The sequence below is a fragment of the Lactuca serriola genome, chromosome 2, assembly GCF_051521515.1.
Source record: "Lactuca serriola cultivar US96UC23 chromosome 2, Lser_US96UC23_V15, whole genome shotgun sequence".
NCBI lineage: Eukaryota > Viridiplantae > Streptophyta > Magnoliopsida > Asterales > Asteraceae > Lactuca > Lactuca serriola.
The window spans coordinates 153,429,615-153,441,902 of NC_136409.1; the positions used below are offsets into that span (position 1 = coordinate 153,429,615).

General features: G+C 34.0%; 1 protein-coding gene across 1 annotated transcript; it reads right to left on the reverse strand.

Moving 5' to 3' along the window:
• Positions 1-5,766: 5,766 nt before the first annotated feature.
• XRN4 (exoribonuclease 4) lies at positions 5,767-11,184 on the reverse strand. Its single transcript, XM_079024966.1, has 21 exons — positions 10,752-11,184; positions 10,359-10,461; positions 10,200-10,276; positions 9,911-10,102; positions 9,676-9,795; positions 9,528-9,590; positions 9,127-9,441; positions 8,953-9,030; positions 8,698-8,784; positions 8,523-8,603; positions 8,319-8,414; positions 8,154-8,224; positions 7,950-8,078; positions 7,757-7,833; positions 7,633-7,673; positions 7,482-7,556; positions 7,228-7,379; positions 7,046-7,150; positions 6,885-6,960; positions 6,702-6,787; positions 5,767-6,598 (listed from the first exon to the last, which is right to left on the reverse strand). Exons 1-21 carry the CDS (start codon positions 10,941-10,943, stop codon positions 5,986-5,988), a joined length of 2,829 nt encoding a protein of 942 aa, XP_078881092.1. The 5' UTR covers positions 10,944-11,184; the 3' UTR covers positions 5,767-5,985.
• Positions 11,185-12,288: the final 1,104 nt, after the last annotated feature.

Genomic DNA, 12,288 nt, shown 5'->3' on the forward strand with positions numbered 1-12,288 from the left:
CCGCGAGTAGTTAAAAAATATATTATAACGACACTTATATAAGTTATAATAATAGCTCAAATATTTATTATAAGTTCATAATAATAATACTAATTTTAAATATAAGCTATATTAAAATAAGGTAAGCATAACTTACTTACAAGAGGGTTTTAGCTAGGAGTCGGGCTCTGCAGTGGCAGAACTTCGTCGCTGAATCTTTCTAAGAAAGATTCGTGCAGCGCTTCAGTGCTCACCTTACTATACTAAACTACAGAAAGAGAAGTCGAATCACGAGGGACCGAAATGCTCGGGGGATAAGGAGAGAAAGACTCTTGAATCAAGAGAATGGTGCAAGAAATATGAGAGCCCAAGGCTCTTATTTATACTAATTGAATTTTCAAAAACTACCCTCCATAATTACTTAATGACCTTTTAGTTATTTAAACAACTAAATACCCCTCTATAATACTATTTTAAATGGATTTAATGATATTTGTACTAAACTAATGTCGAAAGAACTCAACATTAGTCTTATAATGACCGCATCGTCGATACCTTTCTAATGATATATACATATGTATATATATGTATACGTATATATGATTTATATTTTATTTTAATACGTAAATATGCTATTATATTTTATAACTCGTTCATACGAACTCCGTTTTTGACGTTCTTTATACTCACGCGTAGGCGGGAACGTACCCTACAACTTTCGTTTAGACTCCGTCGGCTAATTTTGAATTTATTTTTAAAGTTATATTTTTAACAGGCCGGGACAGGATTGGTCCGTTAAAATCTCATAACTTCTTCATCCGATGTCCATTTTTGTCTGTCTTTTTATCGTTACGCTACTAATAACGAGATCTTCGATTCTCGTTTGGGTTGTTTCGGCTAAAAATCAATCGATCTAAAATTCGAATTTCGAGCTATACACCGCTAATCCGAAACTTCGAAAAATCATAACTTCTTCATACGAAGTCAGATTTGGGCGTTCTTTTTATCGATGTTCTTAGTTTAACATATTCTACGACTTTAGTTTAGAGCGCTAAGGCTAAATCTCGCTCTATCATAAATTTACTATTTACGCTTCCCGGTGCTGTGCCGGTTCCGATGCGAAACTTCGACGGGTCATAACTTCTTCGTTATAACTCGGATTTCGGCGTTCTTTATATGTACGGAAACCTTGTAACATATTCTACAACTTGGTTAAGATTATTTACTCTAAATAATCTTTTTGTCGAAAAGTCGTTTTCGACCCCTATTGCCTCTAAATTGACTAGCCCGGATCTGCGGGCGTTGTGTGACGTAAAAAGTAAATTTTTTATAAACTACTTTTTAGCCTTAAGTATCTAAATGAAATTTGTAGTATACGTTAAACTGAGAGCGTGCATAAAAAGAACGCCCAAATCTGACTTCGTAGAGGAAGTTATGATTTTTCTAAGATTTGGCATAACAGTGAACAGCCCGGAATTTGAATTTTAGATCGATCCATTTTTAACCAACGCAAAATAAATGAGAATTGAAGATATCATTAATAGGAGCTCAACGATAAAAAGACAGACGAAAACAGATTCCGTATGTAGAAGTTATGAATTTACACGGTCATTTAACAGTGTAATCTTCTTATACTGTTAAATTTAAAATCGATCAAATATTAGCCGACGGAGTCAAAAGGAGAGTTGTAGATCTTGTCAATACCTACGCATGGATAAAAAGAACGTCGAAAACGGAGCTCGTATGCGAAAGTTATGGGGTTTAGAAGTCGACAGGGTGCTGCTGCGAAGGGGGTGACGTGGCGCGATCTGAGACATTGTTTTCTCCCCAAGTCTTGCCACCAGATGGTGACATGAAGCACCCAACTCGATGAGTTGGAGGCCCAACTCGGCTAGTTGAGCTGTGTTTCAGCCTATAAATAAAATGCAAGGCCTTCATTCTTTCTCACACCTTTCCCTCATTGTTTCTCTCTCTAACATCTCTCTAAGCCCCCCCCCCCCACCCCCAAAAAAAAAAAAAAAAAAAAAAAAACACTCCTAAAGCCCTAGTAGCCTAAAGGCACTAGAGGAAAGCCCCGGAGCGCCCGACGGCTCTGAGAAAAAGAGCTTTTCGACTCGGAAACGCTGCTCCAGCGAAGCCCGATTTTTAATAAAAACCCGTTGTAAGTGAGATACGCCTACCATATTTTAAATATAACTTATATATAAATATAATATCGTTATTATGAACCTATAAATAAGATTTATTAGTGATTCAAAGTCATTATACTAATTGAACTACTTACGGGAGAGGTGTCTAGAATGGTCACGTTGGGTTTGGTTGTTGGATTTCAGAAAAGCTATATATGTCGAAATGGTCCTGCCTCCTAACTGTCATGCCTTGCTGATCCTTACTTGATAGATCATGAAATAGACTTTGAGTTAATGATGAATCTAGACTAATAATTAGTCACAATAAAGATTAGACTAAAACTTAGCGATAATAGTGCTAGGTTTCGTCGAAGGAAAATAGAATCGTTAGAAACGAAGCGCTGCCCGAGTTTGGAATCATCACTTTAACAATTGAGTGCATAGTCCTTTTCATGAACATGATTTTAATATAACCATTGAATAATGTATTAAATGTTTGTTGGTGTGTAAAATATTTGATATTGCCTGAAATACGTGTTAAGTGCATATCTGATAATATACGATAATTTAGGACACAGAGTAAACCTAAATTAATTAAGAGGAATATTGGGCAGTATCCCTTTATGAGAGCGAGCGAGATATACACAGAGAGTCGAATTTTAATTTTGTCATTGATCTAAGAGCATTGATTAGACATAGTCAATTGTCCCTAGTCCGAGAGTATGGAATGAGCATAATTATTGATCTGGGAGTATGAATCAAACATACCCGATCCGGGAGTATGGATTAGGTAAGGAGGTTAATTTCAGACCGGCAGTATGGATTAGGTAAAAAGTTTAATTTTAGATCCTGGAGTATGGATCGGGTAAAAAGGTTAATTTTAGATCCGGGAGTATGGATCATGTAAAAAGGTTAATTTTAGATCCAGGAGTATGGATTAGGTTTTTTGTTTGAACCGGCAAATCTAATATACTCTTAAACTAACAACACCTATTCCACTTATGTCCACGACCGGACTTGAACCCTCGACCTCAAAGAGGGAGGGCACCACCTGATACCGCTGGGCTACAAGCCCTTTGGTAGTATGGCTTAGGTAAAGAGGTTAATTTCAGATCCAGGAGTATGGATTATGAAATACGGTAATTTTTAGATCCGAGAGTATAGATCGTATCGTTGTAAGGATCGTCGGGGTGGGATGGAATTGCTTATATGATGTGAAATTGTATATATAGTGAGTTCTAGATTATATATATATATATATATATATATATATATATATATATATATATATATATATATATATATATAGTATAACATTGTGGGATTGAAATCCCTATGTACTAACCAGGTTTCCCAATCTGACTCACTCAGTTTATTTGTATCATAAGTGTCAATATGAAGTTACATTACACTGAGAGATTAAGGAGATATAAATTACTAGTGATAATGAATGTAAGTTCTGTTTATGCTTATATTTCTGTATTGACGATGACATCCCAATGTTTTAAAATGAATAAAAATACATTTTTCAGAAATGCTTTGATAACGTATTTATCATGTTTTTCTGGGAACAAATTCCGCAACACTTTTCTTCAAAAAAAATACTCTTAGTTTAAATAAAGCATAAACAAATCAGTTTTTTTTTGACGTGAAAATGGGGATGTCACATTTTTCTCCCATCACAATACGCATATCTTCTTCTCAGTCTCATCTTCTTTATCACCAACATCATCTGTAAATCGTCCTCCTCAACTGTAACACTCATAAAATCATTGATAAATTTAAACTTTTAAAAATCCATCAATTTCATAAATTGTTTACAAACATAGTTTTCAAAAAGCATTTCAACATTAGAGTTTCCAAAATCATAGGTCAAAAACATGAGGATGTGTACGGTCACGCCTTCGTCTTCCCAAGGTCATCTGAAGTACCTAAAATATAACCCAAAACTATAAGTCAACACTTAGTGAGTTCCCCCAAAATACCAACACATAACCAAATAATATAAATATACAATAACAACATGCAATGGGTCCACAGCTAAAAGTTTGGATTACTTCTGAGCCCACAACTTAAGTTTGGCTTGCCCTCGCGGCCCACAGCTTATGTCTGGTTTGCTCCCCGACCAGATCAGTCATTGGACTGAATACCATCAAGCCATCAGTAGGAGTCTGGCATGCCTTACTCGACCCTCAAATCGTATCTGGAATACTCATGAGCCCTTAGTATGAGTCTGGCATGCCCTACTCGACCCTCAGCTCATATCTGGAATGCTCCAGGATTTGTTGGCTACCGCACGGAATAGTACAGCCTCAACCCAACCCAATACAATATGTCGACATATACCAGAAAATAAACATAAACAGATAAGCATACAACAACAAAGCGGACAATATTATGATACGTGTCAGAGAGGATGTTACAAAAAGTCAGCCATGTTTGCGCATTTTCCCTCTATGGACAACTTTGGCTTGATATATATATATATATATATATATATATATATATATATATATATATATATATATATATATATATATATAGGTTAAAGCGGTAAGAACAATAAATTTGTCAATGGCTTGAACATTTAGTGTTAATATATCACTAAAGCTACTAAACTTTGATAGATTTTTTAGTGTAACCTACCACATAAAAAAATAGTCAAACTTGAGTGGTTTTTATTGACAAGTGTGAAATAAAGTGGTTAAACAATAAAAATAGTCAAACTGTAATGACTAATGACAATGTGCTTTGTGTAGTTGCTTGTATCTCGTGATGCATGCCGGATATTGTTATTGTAAGTTTTCCAATATATTTATGCTAGCCCACAATTACAAGTGAATATCGATAGAAAGATTCTTGAACTCTCCCAATATTTTTGATTCCATTATGCTAATATGTCTTGAGAGAAAGAACTACCATTTTATTGGTAATTTACTTTAGTATATTGGTGTTAAAAACCGAAACAGTTCATAATTCTTTCGATATATGTTACAATCAAATGCTATCAACCTTGTTGATCACAGACATGGCCACCATAGACATTTTGGCATCCTTTTGAGTTAACAAATGTTTCCTCCATTCCACCCGCATGATCCATAGTCCAACAAAAAAACACTCAATATAGGAGATAAGGGCTTCATGGCTTCAACCGAGGGATATATGTGAGAGGTCATGAATCACTCCTCGAGTTGGTTTTTTTTTCTTCTTGAATCTTTATCATAGGTGGAGGATACAAAGTTTTTGTTCTAGGCCAAAAACATACAAGATGAAATTGAGGAAGTGGGTTTTGATTTGGATTGGTGTGAACCTTGTTTGTGATTTTCTAAGATTCTTTTTCTAGATTTTTTCGTTTCTACATCGTACCTTTTCCAGATTTGGATTATCTTCATTTTTGCAAGAAACCAGAAAATGGAAGAAGCAGGTTTTGAACTACACCATTTTATATTTTATTTGTTGAAAATGAGATCTTCAACAAAATCAAACGACACCACCATCTTGAATTCTTGATAAACCAACACAAATATAAGTTTCATGATAAAAAGCGTACATAAATATATATACAGACCAAATGTGTACACGGAGCATAGTTCATTATTGTATCAAGTTATTAATGTATCGAAACTAGAACACAAATGACAAATCCAGTTACAAACAGTTAAATAAAATAAACAAAGTTGATAAAAATAATAAAAACAAGTTAACTTACAATGTCAATGTGCTTACACAATTGCAGAGGTATATGCATATTTCCCTTTTTCTATCCTTTTGACTAATCCTGTCGTATAAACCAAGAAGATATACAACAAACAACTACAACCTTCAAATGTCTCTAATAAAAATCAAACAAACTAAGTTACTACTACTAAACCCCCCATTATATTCCTCCATTATTACCAGAAACAGAATCCTCCTGTGAAAGTGGAACCCTACTCTTGATTTGATAAACCTTCTTTACATCTTTATCATTTCCATTTCCATTTCCATCCCCTCCCATGGCAGCTGAAGAAGAAGGTCTACTGATCCAAGTAGACGGCGGGGTCGGGAGGTTGCCGGAGCTCTGTGGTGGTGCCGCTGCCGCCCTAACCGGATACTGTCTGTTTCTGATTCCATTATTATTCATTGATAAACCAGCCATCCCATTGCTTAAATCTGGGTACTGTTCTTGATACGTGTAATTATTATTATTATTATTCCCTTGTGGTCTGGAGAAACCGAATTTGGGCCTAGGCATTGAAGCCCTAAGATTTGAGGGGTAATTTTGGTAAAAAAATTGATCTTCATTAGGGTTAGGGTTTCTTCCATGCCCAGAAGGACCGGCTGGTCTTGGTCTATGTTGAAGATTGTTGCTGCCAGGGGTATTTCGGTAATTTGACTGCTCGTAGTACCCTGAAGACGGACCACTGGATCTTATATTCAGTGAGTTTTTCAAGAGACGATGTGCAGCTTCACCCAACATGTTTCCATGTATTGCCCCTGGTACTTGTGGCCTGAATAATTATAGATATGTCAGCATTAAAAAACAAAAAAAAAAAAGACCAAAATACCCTTATGTATATTTAAGAATTATTAGCAAGAGAGATGCAAGTGTACCTATTATAACTGCCTTGTCCTCGACGTCCACTATTGTCTTCATGCCATAAAATAGGCAACGGTTTTATATCAACAGGTTTCAAAATCTGCAATAAATAATAATAATTACAATTACATGTCAATTTTATATATAATATAATAATACTTTCAATAAATATAAAAACAAAAAAGTGAAAAACACACCTTCTTTGGCATGGCTACACCTTTTGGTGGTTCTGGAATATGTTTATGAGGTGCTGGATTTATATACGTCGCATTTCTGCAAAACAATAACTAAATTTAAAAAAATAATCATAATAATAAATCTTTTTTATTTTCTAAATATTGTTTTTAAGGAAACTTACATGACATGGTTATTCATAATATCCCCTAAGCCATTAATTGGGGAAGGAAGCACCATTCTGAAACCATTTCTCTCACACAACCACAAGTAACCATTCATTCCACCACTGAATAAATCCAACATAAAAACTTAAAATTAAAATTTATATTTAAAAAAAAAAAAAGAAAAAAAGAAACAACAAACCTAGCATATACATCAATTGGCCACAGACATCTTTGAGTTGGGTGTACTTGACTGAAAAAATTATAGTATGCAATAATTTGTGGGGCCAGGGGGTTATGTGGAGATACATATAATAAATCAGAACAAATACTATTCCGTGCTTGCTCTTCTTCCTGTAAAAAAAATAAAAAATAAAACCCATATTTTAAATATAGCATTTGAAAAATAAAAACATCAAAAAAAAATCAAGATTCAAATGTAGCAAAATACTCAACTGTTAAAGTGTCCTCAAGTCTTCTTGTTTCAGTGAGTAGCTTCTTTTCATCAATAAATGGCAATTTCGCTACCCCCTAAGAACAAAATATCATGAAATTAAATAATTTAGTAAACAAAAAATATTTGTTTGACATCTTTAACCAATATTACCTGCCATGAAAATCGCTTTCCATTCATGTCAATGTCAAAATCTACATGTACATATATAAACTATTATTGTTATGAAGATTAATAAATAAACATTTAGTGAAATTAGAAGATTAGTTGGAATTACCAAAAGGGTAGAACTCAATTATAGGTGATGAGGGATCAGTCATGAGTTTTCTGTAGTTGTCAGGGAGAGCATTTGAACTGTAGCATTTTTTTTAAAGAATTCAAAGCTATTATTACCGAATAAGATATAATATAAACTAATTCAAAAAGACACATGTCGATTTCTTATTGGTTGATGTAAAGTAAGTAAGTACCTTGCAGCTGGTAGGGTTCCCATGAGCTGATCAAAAGGTTTAAATGGCTCTCCAAGGAAAAAAGTTATTTCCAAGTCAGCTAAATCTTTAAGATCAGATGCAAATGGGGCATAATGATATGGATAATACCTACAAAATGTCAATTTGAGCAATTTAAAAAAATAATAATAATAGAAAGAATTTTTGAGGATAATTTTTATTTACCATTGCCAAGAACATACGCCTTGATAGTAATAACGAGCAACCCAACATAATCCTTCAACATAATGCAATACCTGAATAAAAGAAACAATTTTTATAAATTAATTTGTGTTTATTAAAGAAACTTATGATAAAACTTAAAAGACTAAAAGAGTAAAAGGAACTCACCATTTTTCTTTTAACCTCTTCAATCTCCTTTGGATCTGTTAAATTTAACTTCTCCTTATAATACCTTTCCTTGTACCCAGGTTCCCCTAATTTGATCTATGCAAAAAATTAAGGAAAAAGTTAAAATGGTTTTCATATGTAACAAAAAAAAATAATAATAAATAAATAATCATTTGATTTCAGAGGATTTATATTTTATCATACCTTGTCAACTACTGGAGTCACAGGCTCTTCAACAACTTCTTGTCTTGCTTTACGCCTCATCTCTTCATTGTTCTCATATGACTAAAATTAAAACAACATAATATAAGTTATAAGTTATTATAAGAAGCATATAAATTTTATAGTGAGATTTCCATTTTCCATTTTCCAAAATTACCTTTTGTATGCGGGCCCGCTTTTGAAATATTTGGTCTTCATGAATTGCAACTGCTTGAATAAACTGCTCAACTCTGTCCAGCAAGACCTGGAAATTTAGGTGTTTGTATATAATACATACAAAAAAAAAGGATTTTTATGTTATTTATGCATTATGCTATTACATAAACTGATCAATTTCTAACCATTCTGATATAAAATGATTATATGGTTGTTTTTTGTGTCAAAAAGGACAAAAATTCAAGAAATTACATACCTCACCCGAGTCAGTAAGATAACCACCCATTGTAACAAACTCCCTTCTATAAACTTGCATCAACAGACTTATAGCACCCTAGAATTACAAAAAAGAAAAAAAAAATTGATATTTATAAATGTGAAATACATTATATGATATGATTGGTTTATCAAAAAGAATTACTTCACATACCTCTCGAATCTCTAAAGTTGGCATATGGGGAAGAAAGTCATTGCCAACAAAAAAGCAAAGAAAAACAAAATCATCCACCAATCTTTCAAGGTTGACTTCAAAAGGAGGATTTGGAATCTCTAAATCATATTGCAGATATTCTCTTAACACCCAAATGTTGAGGAACTGATATTTTTTCTTGTGAATTGGAATATCATTTACAGGCTTTCCATTTGCATCAACATGGTTGCCTACAGACCCACGACACTCAGCTGCCAAATGACCAACTTGCCCACATTGGAAACATTTCTCCTGCTGCCCAGGGAGTGTGATCACCTGTCCAGCATTTAAGGTTAGATTGGTAAAAAACCAATGAACATAAATGACAGATTCCACTATACATTATGTCATTATCCACTAACCTCCCTCAATATTGAAAAGTGAACCTCATGAGTGGCTAGAGCAAGCATAATAAGATCTGCATCCTATCAAAATAACCGATATACCTCATTTAAATGATAAGGAAGGAGAAGGGTAATATGGTAAATAACTAAATACAACTCAACTCACCAGTCCATAGAGACAGTGACGTGTGTTTGGATTGAAACCAGGAATATTTCGTTGTAACCGAATAAATGACATTACTTTGTGTTCTCCCTCACCAGGAACATTTGAATCAGAAAGAATCACCTTCAAATAAATATATAACAAAAAGGAATTAGAATTGAACTGATGACAAATTAGACACAAAAACACTTTGATTGTTGCTGAAAAGAAAGTATAAGGTGAAGGATTATCAATAAACCTTTGTATACTGCCAACCAGGATTGTGGTTCAATCTACATTGTATAAAATACTGAAGGGCAACAGAAAGCACAGACATAAACTGAGTGCCAGGTGTTATGACATTGGAATCACATGTTTCAAGCTTCTCTTTAGGAGAAAGTGCAGCTCCTTGAGCTTCAAACTCAATTCTCAATCTCTCCTCTTCAGCTTCCTAAATGACACAAAACTACTTTAGTTACTTAATTTGGTTATTATCTCAACCACTTTGATAGAGTACATATTATATAAGAAAGAAAAAGGAATCTTACTGCTTCAGCAGCATCTTTAGCAGCCCTAAATCGACGAGACCTCTGTTGATTCATTTTGGCTCTGGGGGCCACACCATCTGCAAAAATTGAAAGTGCAAACAGCTGAAGGGTAGTTCAATTTGGATGATGATTTAAAAGATTGAAAGTTGTTGGCTTTACCTATTGCCATATAAAGAATCTTTCTTGGACGCACCAATGAGAAGAGATGATCAATGTAGTCAAATATTGACTTGAATACATCATCATATGTAGCTGGAGCAGGCTGCAATACCAAGTGCAAGACTTAATCAGAAAATACCTTCTATTCTCAAATAATGCAATTCAAGTTCTATAATCCTTGTTTGATTCGAGCAAGAACAAAAAATGTCAAATTGGATTAAATGCAATAGTTGAAGGATAGGTGTTGAAATTTTACACCAAGCTTCGTGTGCTAAATACAGATAATGGTGTTAAATTTGATAAAAATCTTTCAGATTTTCTTTTTGGAAAGTAGTAGTTTAACTCCGATACGCATAGTTTTTATCAGAACAGAGGTGAAACAAAGTAATTTACCTTTCCTTCCGGGTGAAAACATGGATGAATAATCCCATTCATATCCAAGTACAAATTATCAAACTCGATGTTGTTAGGGTTCGGCTTTAACAATTCAACCCCATTACCCTGGCATGCTTCGTCCTCCACGACGTCCGCTATTGATCGAGGGTACCGGTCAGCTAACCACCTATAGAACGCCGGAACACCCATTGATTTTGTTTTTCTTTTACTTTGCTAGTTGTCTGTGTTGCTCACCCAGCTCTGTTCGCTCTATATACGTATGTATTGTGGTTGTTTGCGGAAACAGACCTCCAATCAACAAACAATTGAGTAAACGCCCAGAATTCGATTTGATTGACCGGGTTTCGTCGGTGAGAGAAGAGGGGTTCTCCGATTTGTAGGTTTGGTATAGCGACCCTGACGGAGCATGAAATCTAAAGGAGAAAAGCATTAACGTTTGACGGCAAATCACGTTATGTCGAGTAATTGATTCAGCCCTCTACCCCTCTTCCCCCTCAAGATTCTTATTTGGCTCATCCACCCCCCGACTTTTAGAAAATTACAAAGTTGAAAAACTATAAATAACTATTATATCATCCTATTTTGATTGATGGAATATGAAAGGTAATTAACTTTTCTGTTTGTTTATATTTGAGTAATTATCTTTTTTTTGTACACATCTGGGTAACAAACTTGTTGGAAATGTTCATATATAGGGTGAGCATTTGGACCGAATTGGCTCTTGGACCGGACCGGTTATAGAGAATATTGTGGACCGCGGACCAAATCGAATGAGTCGTGTCCGGGTCCGGGTCTAGGTATGGGTTTTCCGGTTCTTGGACCCGTTTGGACCGGTACAACTTTAATTGCATAGAGTACAAGTCGTTAAAATAAGTTTTTGGGTTTGATATAACTTGTTAAAACGAATATGTTATTGGGTTTGATACGATAATACTTGTAAAAATGATTATGTTTTCGTTTCATACATAACTAATCTACCTTGATGTTATAATATTATAATTTTCCAAATAAAAGCAACTAACATATAAATCAAGTTTACCAAGATCCCTTTCATATGATTTATCTGTCAGATACACATAAAATTCAGAATTATAGTATAAAATAATAGTTAAAAAGTTGAAATATTTCAGCTTTGATAGCTCAACTTTGAAGGATTGTAACTCACTGAATATAATACCAAAATCAACAAAATTATATTCTAGATTCATCTACAAACTGTAAACTAAATGTTGGAAAAAACTGAAGGTGAATCCGACTTAAAACGAATGAGTTATGGTTGTTTAAAAATTTTCACAGATTACAAAATTTTAAAAATCTTGCTGAAAAACTAAAAAATTTCAGCTTTGATAGCTCAACTTTAAAAGATTGTAACTCATTGAATATAATACCAAAATCAACAAAATTATAGTCTAAATGCATCTACAAACTGTAAATTAAACGTTGGAAAAAACCGTGTGTCAATCCGACTTAAAATGAATGAGTTACGGTTGTTTAAAAATTTTCACAAATTACAAAATTTTAAAAATGTGGCTGA

Coding starts and splice junctions, on each gene's coding strand:
- XRN4 (XM_079024966.1), bottom strand. CDS start 10,943: ATGGGTGTTCCGGCGTTCTATAGGTGGTTAGCTGACCGGTACCCTCGA. Junction 8,079..8,153: donor GGCGTATGTTCTTGGCAATG/GTAAATAAAAAT, acceptor GACATTTTGTAG/GTATTATCCATATCATTATG. Junction 7,151..7,227: donor CCAATTGATGTATATGCTAG/GTTTGTTGTTTC, acceptor GGATTTATTCAG/TGGTGGAATGAATGGTTACT.